Source organism: Mytilus californianus, unplaced genomic scaffold (assembly GCF_021869535.1).
Source record: "Mytilus californianus isolate M0D057914Y unplaced genomic scaffold, xbMytCali1.0.p SCAF_5, whole genome shotgun sequence".
NCBI classification, from domain to species: domain Eukaryota; kingdom Metazoa; phylum Mollusca; class Bivalvia; order Mytilida; family Mytilidae; genus Mytilus; species Mytilus californianus.
The window spans coordinates 117,700,817-117,714,366 of record NW_026262701.1 but is presented as its reverse complement, the minus strand read 5'-3'; the positions used below and the strand labels follow the sequence as shown (position 1 = coordinate 117,714,366).

Sequence of the window (13,550 nt, the reverse complement as noted above, 5' to 3'; positions counted from 1 at the left end):
TTAAATTATAAGGAATAACTGTAATATTTTTTCTGTCTATTATGAATAACATTAAAAATGTGGTGCACACTTTTAAATAACGCGCTATGCGGGTTATTCAGTGCGCACCACTTTTTTAATGTTATTTCTTCATAGACGTAAATGATATTACAGTCATTCCTTAAATATTAATATTGTTATGGCCGCTGATAAAAAAGGGGAAGATTTTGGTTACTTGTTAGTTACAGCAAATTCTTTAGGGGAATCTATATTGTTTGCTAAAACGTTGATTAAAAATACTCGAGAATATAGAAAAAGGAATTAAAAGTTACAGTTATAAAATTGACCAAAAAAAAAAAAAAAAACATTTCAAGAAACATTACAAAATATTCGAAAAAAAAGAATTAAAACAATTAAAACCAGAAAGGTATTTAGTAATCCTGAAAATAACTCGATTACCTTTAACAAATTGATATGTCCTTCCTTACAAGGTATTAAGCAACAATTGATAGAGATATACTGTTAATTCAGAAAAAAATACGTTCAATTATGATTGCAAATGTTGAACAATGCCTTTATGGGAAATATACAAAATTCATTATTGCGATTTCAGGAGTTGTTGCATACCAAATATATTTTCAAAATTTACCATGCGAGTTTTAATTTTTGTGAAATCCATACTTTCGAAATTTTCGTATTAATAAAACCATCGTTTGAAGTTTTCTGAATATATTGTAATATGGTTACACATATTATATATCAAGCTCAAATTCGTGAAAGGAGATGCAAGGTATACGAAAATGAGACAGCAACCTTGCAAGACAAAAACAAAATACTTCTAAAGGTCAGCATATGGTCCTCAACAATAGATAGGTGTCTATACAATTAGTCAAGCTCTATAACTAATTATTATTATTTATTTTTACGCTGAAACGGAATGTCAATATAAATAAGATGAGGTATGAGTGCCAATGAGACAACTATCCATCCAAGTCACAATGTAAAAAGTAAACAATTATAGGTAAAAGTACGGCCTTCAACACGGAGCCTTGGCTCACACCGAACAGCAAGCTATAAAGGACCCCAAAAAGACTAGTGTAAAACAATTCAAACAGGAAAACCAACGGTCTAATCTGTATAAAAAAACGAGAAACGAGAAACACTTATAAACCAATCAACAAACGACAACCACTGAACATCAGTCTCAGTTTGTTTTTGGGCTTCATTTTGACATATAACATGAAACTCAGCTGTTTGACAATGTAACCTGAATTAGGACAGGTTTTCTTCAATCTATCAAAAACTGAAGCTTAGAACTCTATTAACACGAAGTTGTAACTCGAAGTATAATCTTTCTCTTATGAACATTCATTTGAGAAATGAATTTAAAACAAAGAAGTTAATCACGGTGACATATTTCATTGTGCCCACTTGTCTCCAGTTGATGTTTAATGCCAGTTATAGTTGTACTTATTGCAGTATTATTTCAACATAGAACGATTGTTAATGCATGTAATACGCATAAACTTACTTTTATTTAAATGAATACATTTAATCGATGATACAGAAGTCCAAATGTTATAACAATCTATTTCATTGCTATTGGTATAATAACAAATTATTTCATAAATGTCAGCTCTATAAACGATAAAATTATTTATATTAGATATATAACGCATGAACTAATAAGTTACAAAAAAATACACACATTCACATGTTATCACGCACGAACTAATATTAAAGTTACATAAAATACACACATGCACATGTTATCACGCATGCACTAATAAGTTACATAAAAATACACACATACACATGTTATCCGTTCATAACAATGGAAATTAAAGAAGGAAGTGGTGATTAATCCGTCAATAAGACAGCAAACTAACGACACAAAAACCAAAAGACATCTAGAGGTCAACATACGGTCTTCAACTATACAAAATGTCAAGCTGTAAATCGCCATGAGTCTTACAACGAATAAGTTTAACAGAAACTTATCAAAGCTGTGCCCTTGACATTTAACTCCCTTAATGACAGTAAAAGCATTAAGACAAAAATAGACAGCAATTGACAATGCGTTTGACTTATGTATTTTCCGCTATGTATGTGCTGTGTTGTGTATGTATGTATGTATCAATTTGATTTTTTTTAAACAAGCGAATTGGAATACGTACAATTGATGATACGATGTTGGGTTTGCGTCAATGAGACAGCAACTAAACGACTAGAATATAGTTAGAGGTCAAAATACAGTCTTCAACAATAGAAATTAATCTATATTTCTTGTGAAATTTGATGGTGCAATTAAGTGCTCTGGCAAAAGGAACACATGGTTGCAGTAGATATGGTTCGTTTATTTTCTGAATGTTTTTTTCTCAACTATAAAAAAAAAATTTGTTTCATGATTATTTTATATTTATACGTTACTGTATAAAATGTACAAAATTGATTCACTGCAGACGACAAGGGATTAGTAATACATGTATAATTCTTACCATACGCTCAAAGCAAATTTCATTGTACTGGAACGATTATTTCAAATGTTATTTTCAGCTATAACATGTAAATGGAATGTTAAAATTATGAGTTAAGTTCAATGGAAATGCATATACCTCTAAGCAAAAGTGGTGTTTTCAGATGGTTTAATCAAAGTGAACCATGGAAAGCTGGAAATAAGTAGAAATTAAAATAGAAAAACAACGTACAAAGCAAAGGGGTTTACCCTATCATCAAAAATGCGACTGGGTATAATTCAACTATACAGCAACCAAAAGATACACAAAATCTAAAAGACACGTAAATAGCAACCCACGGCCTGCTTGAAACCGAGCGTTAAGTGTATTGTATATTTGTTATCGTGTATTGCTGATTGTTTTTATTTCTTTTGTTTTATCTGTATTAAGTCATGCCGGCTGTACAGTTTACGGCTTTCTGTTATAACAATTAGATGTACGGCTTTCTGTTATAACATTTAGATGTACGGCTTTCTGTTATAACAATTAGATGTACGGCTTTCTGTTATAACAATTAGATGTACGGCTTTCTGTTATATCAATTAGATGTACGGCTTTCTGTTATAACAATTAGATGTACGGCTTTCTGTTATAACAATTTGATGTACGGCTTTTAGTTGCTTTTAAATTTCCATTGTCACTAACACGATCCATTCATAATTAATCAGTAAATGACAAAGCATCGTCGCCATCTTTAACATAAATCTATATGCGACAATTACTACTGAGTTTCGTTACATAATCATAAAACGGCTCATCAAAAATCACATTCCCTAAACTGTTTCATTTTAATTGACTGAAAAGAGTTACTGGATATTCGTCAATGTCTAATTAAGCAACCCCACATCACAATAAAGACAGAAAAGACATAGCCAGTATACGGTCTTTAATTTGGCTACTCGAATTTTGTGTAAAAGCGTTACTGGTCAATATGAAATTATTTGAATTATCAATTATGTAATGTTAAGATTTTACAATTTATGATTTTTAATTTCGTTTGATATCTGTTTGTACCCGAACTTCTGTGTCAGCTAACGAAGAGATATAAGTATACCTTCAGATCCATAGCCTACATATTATGTAAAATGCATATATTTCAAGTTCGAAGAAATTATCAGATACCAAATTGATTTTTGAATTTTGTTATTTTCTTAAAAACGTTTAATTTCCAAATAGAATTTTGCACCGCTGCATGTATGATAAAATAAAACTAGAACACAGATATAAATTGAAAAAAAAATAAGAACTCAGTAACTTTCAGAAAATATTCAAGAATGTTTGTATTACATAGGTTGAGGATCAATACCGATATAAATGGTTATTGTTTATGCGAAGATAAGGCTTACTTTGAACTTGAGTCAAAATTTTCTACAGCAGATAACAATTGGACACATAATATACCTCCGTTCTGTTGTAAGACATACTTCATATTAAAATATAAAAGATGGTTAATGATCGTGTTATCATGGTTTCTCACCTGTGGATAAAAAAGGTTCATACAAATAATAACACTATGAACTGAGTGCAGACATTTTTTTTTAATTCTCAGCGTTCGATTGATTGATTGCTGTTTGCTTAACGTTCAGTGGTAAATATTTCATGTATATACATGACAACAAATTAATATGAAATTCAATAGGTAGGTTTTGCAAAATGGATCAGCTGTTCGTAACTGCGAGTACTCTTATATCGGTGCGTTGTATGGATTGTTTTTATGTTACTTCTTTGTGCTTCGTTCCGATCTATTGAGTAAAGGCATCTACAACTGACTTTTACAGATTGTTCTTATGTTATGCTGTTACACCACTGACCCAGATTAGGGAAGGATTAGGTTGGTTCCCTCCGAAAATAAATAGCATTCCCTAGGAAACAAATAACGACCGTGTATCAGTCAAGGAAAGGGTTGAGCGCTCACAAACATGTTAAATCCCCCACATTCTTAATGTGCCTGTTCCAAGTCAGGAGCCTGCAATTCAGTAGTTGTCGTTGGGTTTATGTCTGTCATGTTTGTTTTTCGGAAATTGCATCGTTATAAATGAGGCACTTAGTTTTCTCGTTTGAATTGTTTCACATTTTTCATATCGGTGCCTTTTATAACTGACTATACGGTAGGTGTTTTCTCATTGTTGAAGACCGTGCGGTGACCTAGAACTGCATAAAGCTTCGTCATTTTAACACTGTTGGATAGTTGTCTTATTGGCAATAATCTACTTATTTTTACATATTTTTCATTTTATATAAAGTTGGTCTAAAGCTGTTCATATATCCCAGCAATAGAGTCTTTGGTGGATAATATGTCACTTCTCTTTATTTAAATATTTTTTATTTTATTGTTGGGTAAGAGTTGAAACATGAGTTTAAGGGGGAGTGATCAGACTGATAGAAAGGTATACAGGTAATCGAAACAAATCAATTGTTTTCTGAAGAATATACTACTGTTTTTATGGAAGCAAAAATTAACACAGATTTAAAAGTAACAGTCAATGAACAACTAAATTAGTAATTGATTTGTGCGTCACGTCAAGTAGCAGTTACTCACAAAGCGAACTTAACAACGAATTGAAGACTGAAAAAGAACAAATTTGGGATTTGTTTTTCATGTATAACAAAAAGTAGTTTATAAAATTAACTATATTGTTTCAATACCTACTGAAGATATTCTTTTGATTTTACCTAAAAACAGAATTTTATAAGATGTAAAGGATATTATTATTTGATTTTTCAAGAAAAATATAGAGTTAGTTTCCACCAAAGCTGATAACCCTTTTTGTCACTTAACTCCTGCAGATCAATGCCTATGGAAATTGATCTTAAATCATTTTATCCCTAAATCATCATTATTGTATTACATGAGAAATTGTCATCTGTTTTGTGGTACAATCAAATCTCAACTTTGCACGACCTCAAAATGGGCAATTTAGTGGAAAATAGGATGTTTACAGATTCTAGTCTTGTTGACAGAAAATATTTATCGACATTTTTACGTTATCGCAGAAAAACGAATATTTATTTTTCTTTTATGGCCTTCTGTATATGCTTTCAATGCCGATGTAAGGTTCCACCAGATAAGACCTTGATGTTGTGTATCCTGTAACTAACAACAAGCACCAATCCACGTATGAAACGACAGCTTGAAATTATTTCTCAATGAATATCACGGTCGCTATAACAGAAATACCAATGATATTGTTTGCTTTGCTGTCGGGACAAAATTGACGTTTGTTGAAGTGCGTGTTAAGAATGTCACTTTAGTAAACATCTGCCACCATACTTTATTTATACGTTAGTAAACGACAACAGTGGTATGTTAAGTTCTTAAAACAGAAACAACACTATGTTTGTTGTAAGAGGGGTCAGTATGCATTTAGCATTCCTTATTTTTAATAAAGTTACTTGGAATCATTTCCTTTTTTGATACGTATTTTCATAAAGCATCTTTTTACATTTTGATATTTATTTAAGAAATATTTCTCAAAGAGCCACTGCATTGACACTAGGATTTCTTTGTTTCATAATATTGCTACAGCAATACATTTTTATCTTTGCGTCAAATTACATTTTGATTTTTTCTTGAATCCCTCGTTGATTTTCAGTCAGATCATGGAAGTCCATGGTCAGATCCAGTATGAACGTATACTACGCGAGTATTATACCTATTTTTTGTGCTTATAACAGATGTCTGTTATATGAATATTTGAAGTTGAGTAAACACAAAATGTATTTATACTTTCTTTATAAAGTTTTTTATGCTGCTTACAAATGCTACTCAAATCGGCTTAGAGACGTTTGTAGAAATGAAAAGGTACACCAAATGTAACCAGTTTGTATATGTTTTGCTCGTCGTATACTATACATTCTTCGTGGATTCAAGTCTACGATAGATCTATCCGTGTTAAACTTTTAAATCAGGACTGTCTAACTAATTCACCCTTTTACATTATTTGTTTTGTGTTTTTAGCTTTTCTCATCATTTGGCGTCCGTCGTCTGTTGTCGACATCAGTTAACTTTTACAAAAAACTTTTCCTCTAAAACTACTGGGCCAATTTTAACCAGATTAACCACAATCATCATTGGGTATTAATAAATGTGCTTGCCAATCAACATCGCTACAAATAGAAGTTATGGGTAAAATGCAAGTTTTGTCGATTACATTGTATCTGGAAAATCGCTATAGATAGAAAAATCTAACCGGACCGAAATGTTGAGGGTGTGTTGAGATATACATACTGTCCATTTTTATAAAAAATGTCGGACGACTCTTTATTGTAGTTAGTTTTTGCCTAATATCTTGAAAACTATAACAGATAGATAGAAACTTTGAAACGAACTTTACCATATTTTTGCTTGTTTGCCTATTATCTTGTAAAGTTTATTAGATAGATAGAAACTTTAAAAATCAGCAATACAATCTGCAAATAGGTCATCATAGATTAAATTGTCCGTTGTCTTCTTATAGGAGTATATGCCCTTACATGACGACTTTATTCCTTATTGTGTTTTGGACACAAACTATAGAAGATGGAGAGAAACTGTAAGGGGAAAAAAATGATCAGCAATACAAGATCTTCAAATAAGAGATTTTTGTCATGAACTTTATTCTAGTATACATTGTTATAGAGTATCAATTGTTGAAGATGAACATAGACCGATAGAAACTTTGAAAATAACAAAACTGCAAGGTGAGCGACGCATGCTCTTTAGAGCCTCTAGTTTAACTATCAGACGTCATCGTGGGTTTTTGGAAGCTAACATTTCGGATTATTGGTATCATTTCCAGTCCAAGTTTTGTAACGTTCAATAACATGAAACCTGTTGTGAATAAGGTTGAAAATGTTCCTTCAAGGTCAAGTTAAACATGACACACCCTAGGGTCATGTACATAAGTCTCCTCGTTTCTCTACTATTTTCCAAGTGTCTAGTTCTTCAGCAATCTTATCTTTACTGATTATCGTACCAATATAGTATTCCTATACTTGGCCATATAATGAGTTCATGACTTTTTTCTTGTATCTTCAGGTTGATCTTGACGAGACCAAAGTAGATGCATATATAGTAGTATTTTCCTCCAATGACAGGAATTCTTTCGACGTAGCTGTGGAAACACTTCATCAGTTACGAGAAGAGTTAGCCACAGATAAAGCGATTATACTTGTTGCCAATAAAATAGACTTAGCGCGGAAACGCAAAATTGATATAGAAGGTAATCAAAGTAATTTTATTATTTTTTAATACTTTTTCTAACTAATGGAAAAAAGTCTTTATAAAAGTTATATGGCGCTTAAAAAGGTCATTTCCAAGTGCATTCTATAGATTTACGCTAACTATTTGATGATGACTATATTATTAAAAAAAACCTTTGCGTTAAAAAAAAAATTATTACATAACTTATATATTGATCCATTAACCTTTTCTTCTCGTCTTTGATGTTTTTTTTTCATATTAATTAAATTGCATCTTTTTGCATGAAGATGAGTTCACAGCTTAATGTTTACTGTCAATTAATCGACGCAGTATTTTAAGGTTTCTTTAATTGCAAAAACACCTCATGAAAACATAAACACAACCAATGGTCTTCAAACATAGCTAATTTGCTTTTCGTTTTTCATTATACAAGAAAATCGAAGTAAATTTCTGCTTGTACACAAAATAATGCTCAGTAATTTTTCCAATTTATCATAATTAAAAAATGACAAATACCAAGGATGAAGTTAACGATAGTCAATAGTTGACCTAATTGTTAAGATATAATTTTATCTCAGTCTACGAATAACTTGAAGAGACCTTTAGGGAAGCACGCAAGTACGGTAAAAAGATTTAAACCGACAAACATATTTTGCTAATTACCTTCCTCAAGTCAAATTTAATCAACCAAAGAAATACAAAGATCTCTTCCAATTTATACTACTTTTCATTACATAGAGAAATTGAAATGCTTAAAATGGAATAATTTCAAGATTAACGTATTGTCTCTTTGAGTATTAAACAATCAGCAAATGTCGTATGCTTGTATTGCAACAGACTTTTGACATTTCCAGAATAGGTTATTATTTTTGTCTGAATGAAGTACAGAGGTGTTTATAGACATTGTAGCACTAGTGACCCCTTTAAAATGTAGTTTCATATTTTAAAAGTAAACGTATGCTGTATTTATTATATTTATTCCTATCCAATTACCGGCAATCGGTAAGTTGAACGTAGATACAACAGGTACATATAAAATTGAGAATGGAAATGATATCAAAATCTGCTGCACTCGATTTCAAAATTCTTTCGACAGACACAAATCTGCTTTACACAATAGCAGAAACAATTGTCATGAATGGCAATCGAGAACACAGATCCTATTGGCTCTGCCATAGTGATAGCCGATAATAGGGTGTGTTCTACTCAAAGCCATAGATGTCATCATAACAATTGTGCCCTCTTATCGCAGATTGTCTTCTTTATTGTAAAGGCTTTCACTGAAGATCCGATAAAACACAACTTGGTTGATAACTTGATCAACAGCAGTTTATATTCAGGGGACATAACTCTAATGATCATTTTGTTTCTAAAGTTAGAAAATAACATGTCCCCACTTGATTTTACTAAAGTGTTTGATATGTTTTATAAACATTTGTCGAACAGTGTGTTGACATCTAGATGTCATTGTGGTTTTTGATTCGTTACGTTGCTGTCTAATCAAATTTTACATCACACCTTTATTTTTCATGTTCAGTCTTCACCAAATGATATTATAGACAAATGTATACTAGTATAAACAATATGTCAAGCACTTAATCGCACTGCATCTGGGCATTAGAGAATACATTAAACATAGATAAAAGCCAAAGATTTACCATTACACAAAATTATTGAAAGGCCAAAGCATTAAGATTTAACTCGAGACAACCACGTATGAAGTTTATGGCACACGAACTTGTATTATTCTCAGAGATTTAAATATTTCTGACGCTTTTTCATGTTTTGGGTATGTCTCTTATGTGGTAGCATTGACCTTTAAACATTAGTGATTTCTTCAGAGATCAAATGATATGAAACAATAAGATATCAAATCTGGATTCTTTATTCCGGTTTCAAAGACAAACTATATTTTTTTGTCACAACATCCGTTATTCACACTGCTTTCTGATGTCACGTGGTACTACTTCGTATTACGATGTTCTATTCACGCTGCTTTCTGATAACACGTGGCACTACTTCGTATTAAGATGTTCTATTCACACTGCTTTCTGTTTTCACGTGATACTATCTCGTATTACGATGTTCTATTCACACTGCTTTCTGATGGCACGTGACACTACTTCGTATTACGATGTTCTATTCACACTGCTTTCTGATGTCACGTGGTACTTTTTCGTATTACGTTGTTGTATTCACACTGCTTTCTGATGTCACATGGTACTACTTCGTATTACGACGTTCTATTCACACTGCTTTCTGAAGTTACGTGATACTACTTCTTATTACGACGTTCTATTCACACTGCTTTCTGATGTCACGTGGTATTACTTCTTATTACGATGTTCTATTCACACTGCTTTCTGATATCACGTGATATTACGATGTTCTATTCACACTGCATTCTGATGTCACGTGGCACTACTTCGTATTACGATGTTCTATTCACACTGCTTTCTGTTGTCACGTGGTACTATCTCATATTAAAATGTTCTATTCACACTGCTTTCTGATGTCAAATGACAGTACTTCGTAGTACGATGTTCTATTCACACTGATTTCTGATGTTACGGTATACTACTTCGTATTACGATGTTCTAATCACACTGCTTTCTGATGTCACGTGGTACTACTTCGTATTACGATGTTATATTCACACTGCTTTCTGAAGTTACGTGGCACTACTTCGTATTACGATGTTCTATTCACACTGCTTTCTGTTTTCACGTGATACTTTCTCGTATTACGATGTTCTATTCACACTGCTTTCTGATGTCACGTGACACTACTTCGTGTTACGATGTTCTTTTCACACTGCTTTCTGATGTCACGTTGTATTACTTCGTATTACGATGTTTGTTTCACATTGCTTTCTGATATCACGTGGCACTACTTCGTATTACGATGTTCTATTCACGCTGCTTTCTGATATCACGTGGTACTACTTCGTATTACGATGTTCTTTTCACACTGCTCTCTGATGTCACGTGGTATTACTTCGTATAACCATGTTCTAATCATACTGCTTTCTGATGTCACGTGGTCTAATTTTGGCTTGCGATGTTCTATAACTAATGTTAATCACACACCTGATCTTATTTGTTCTGGAAATGATTCGTCGAACTATGTTTTTCTCCTTAAGCATTCATTTTGACTAAACATAGTTTATAAAGTGAGCTTTATAAGCTTGTATGACTACATATCATCTCTTCAGAATAATTTTATGCTAGTCATACCTCGTTCATTCGTATCATAAGTTGTTATTTTTTTTAAACAGTTAAGATTACCACCCATTAATCATATCTATAAATATATTCTCATTTGCCATGATAATTCCTATCAATCGATAGATTGGGTTTTTGTGCCTTACTGGAATACCTTACTCTAAAGATGAAAGGCAGACATACGCTTTTGTCCGCTAGAATAGTTCTACCTAGTTGTATTTGGTTATCTTGAGGTTTATCAAAAACTATTGTCTTTTCACTACGATGGCTTCTACAGTTTTCCAATCTATACCTATGGTTTGAAGTCGTCAATAAACTTTATAGGTTGACAATGTTAAACAAAGACTTGGTGAGATTAGTCAGGTAAATACAGGATACATTTAAGACATAAAGACAGGTATTGTGAATCAAGTAAACAAAAGAACCACTACGTTCCTAGAGGGTAGTACACACTTTAAATAAAAGAAGGTATAAAGTATGCGCCAATGAGATGACGCACACACATATATAGATTTTATTTTCTCCTACATTGGTTTTTTTTTATAACATATATTTGTATGACTTTGGAAATTTCAGAACGTGAGAGAACGCGAGAGAAATTCGATCTTTCTTTTTTCAAAGATAATGATAGTATTTGAATGAATTGAAGGACTTGAAACGGTTGATCCCAAATTTCTACCTTTTGTTGCCGACAACACTTTGGTTTCATTTCTCTACACACAGGAAAACACCCAAAGGAAAAGAGCAATGCCTTCATTATAGAAAACTTGACATTTTCAATGAAAATTGATGTACTGATTAAATGAAGTTTACACCACAACCATGAATAACATGCGATATAATAAAGCTTAAGAATAAGTATAAAGAATAAGTAATACTGTTTGTTCATCGCAAAGGCCGAACACTGCTGATAGCACCCACTCAGCATTAAAGAGCATAGTTAATCGTCATATGACATAGGCTTTTTAAAAATGCGAAATTTCCGACATTTTTCTTACAGAGAAATTTGACCAAAGACCAACTTACTAACTCCCAGGAACTGCATCGGCAGTACTAGTGTGCTTCTCTTTATTAAGTTCAACGTTTAATTGTTTGTATGTCAGACTTTGAATATTTACCAATAAATCAGACTTTACTCTGTAAACGCATGTCGTTGTTAGAAGCTTTTCTGCATAAAGAATATGATTGGTGAATATTTTCACGAGTAAAGCTGTTAAAATACTTTACAAGTCCATTAGTGTTTCCCCCCCGGGGGTTTCCCCAAAGTATCAGTTGCGTGTGGTAGAGGTTCTTTCTAAACAAATTTCTTATCACTCTTATTGAATTGTACGTATACATACTTGATTGAAGTCTGAGGAAATTATTCAGCCAAGGCCATGTAAAACAGAAACAGACTTGTATAACGTATTGACAATCCGGATGGTCGGTGAATAATGGGAAGAAACATACCAAAACGTATAACGTATTGACAATCCGGATGGTCGGCGAATAATGGGTAGAAACATACCAAAAACGTATAACGTATTGACAATCCGGATGGTCGGCGAATAATGGGAAGAAACATACCAAAACGTATAACGTATTGACAATCCGGATGGTCGGAGAATAATGGGAAGAAACATACCAAAACGTATAACGTATTGACAATCCGGATGGTAGGAGAATAATGGGAAGAAACATACCAAAACGTATAACGTATTGACAATCGGATGGTCGGCGAATAATGGGAAGAAACATACCAAAACGTATAACGTATTGACAATCCGGATGGTCGGCGAATAATGGGAAGAAACATACCAAAACGTATAACGTATTGACAATCGGATGGTCGGCGAATAATGGGAAGAAACATACCAAAACGCATAACGTATTGACAATCCGGATGGTCGGAGAATAATGGGAAGAAACATACCAAAACGTATAACGTATTGATAATCCGGATGGTCGGCGAATAATGTGAAGAAACATACCAAAACGTATAACGTATTGACAATCGGATGGTCGGAGAATAATTGGAAGAAACATACCAAAACGTATAACGTATTGACAATCGGATGGTCGGCGAATAATGGGAAGAAACATACCAAAACGTATAACGTATTGACAATCCGGATGGTCGGCGAATAATGGGTAGAAACATACCAAAAACGTATAACGTATTGACAATCCGGATGGTCGGCGAATAATGGGAAGAAATATACCAAAACGTATAACGTATTGACAATCCGGATGGTCGGCGAATAATGGGAAGAAACATACCAAAACGTATAACGTATTGACAATCCGGATGGTCGGAGAATAATGGGAAGAAACATACCAAAACGTATAACGTATTGACAATCCGGATGGTTGGAGAATAATGGGAAGAAACATACCAAAACGTATAACGTATTGACAATCGGATGGTTGGAGAATAATGGGAAGAAACATACCAAAACGTATAACGTATTGACAATCCGGATGGTCGGAGAATAATGGGAAGAAACATACCAAAACGTATAACGTATTGACAATCCGGATGGTCGGCGAATAATGGGAAGAAACATACCAAAACGCATAACGTATTGACAATCCGGATGGTCGGAGAATAATGGGAAGAAACATACCAAAACGTATAACGTATTGACAATCCGGATGGTCGGAGAATAA

General features: G+C 33.1%; 1 protein-coding gene across 2 annotated transcripts in view; it reads left to right on the top strand.

The window, feature by feature from the left end:
• LOC127700822 (ras-related protein Ral-B-like) overlaps positions 1-13,550 on the top strand; it is a 53,026-nt gene that overhangs the window by 23,553 nt on the left and 15,923 nt on the right. For both annotated transcript variants that reach the window (XM_052204503.1, XM_052204502.1), the window contains exon 3: positions 7,513-7,696. In XM_052204503.1, coding sequence (XP_052060463.1) covers positions 7,513-7,696 — 184 coding nt within the window. The remainder of the gene's footprint in view (positions 1-7,512; positions 7,697-13,550) is intronic.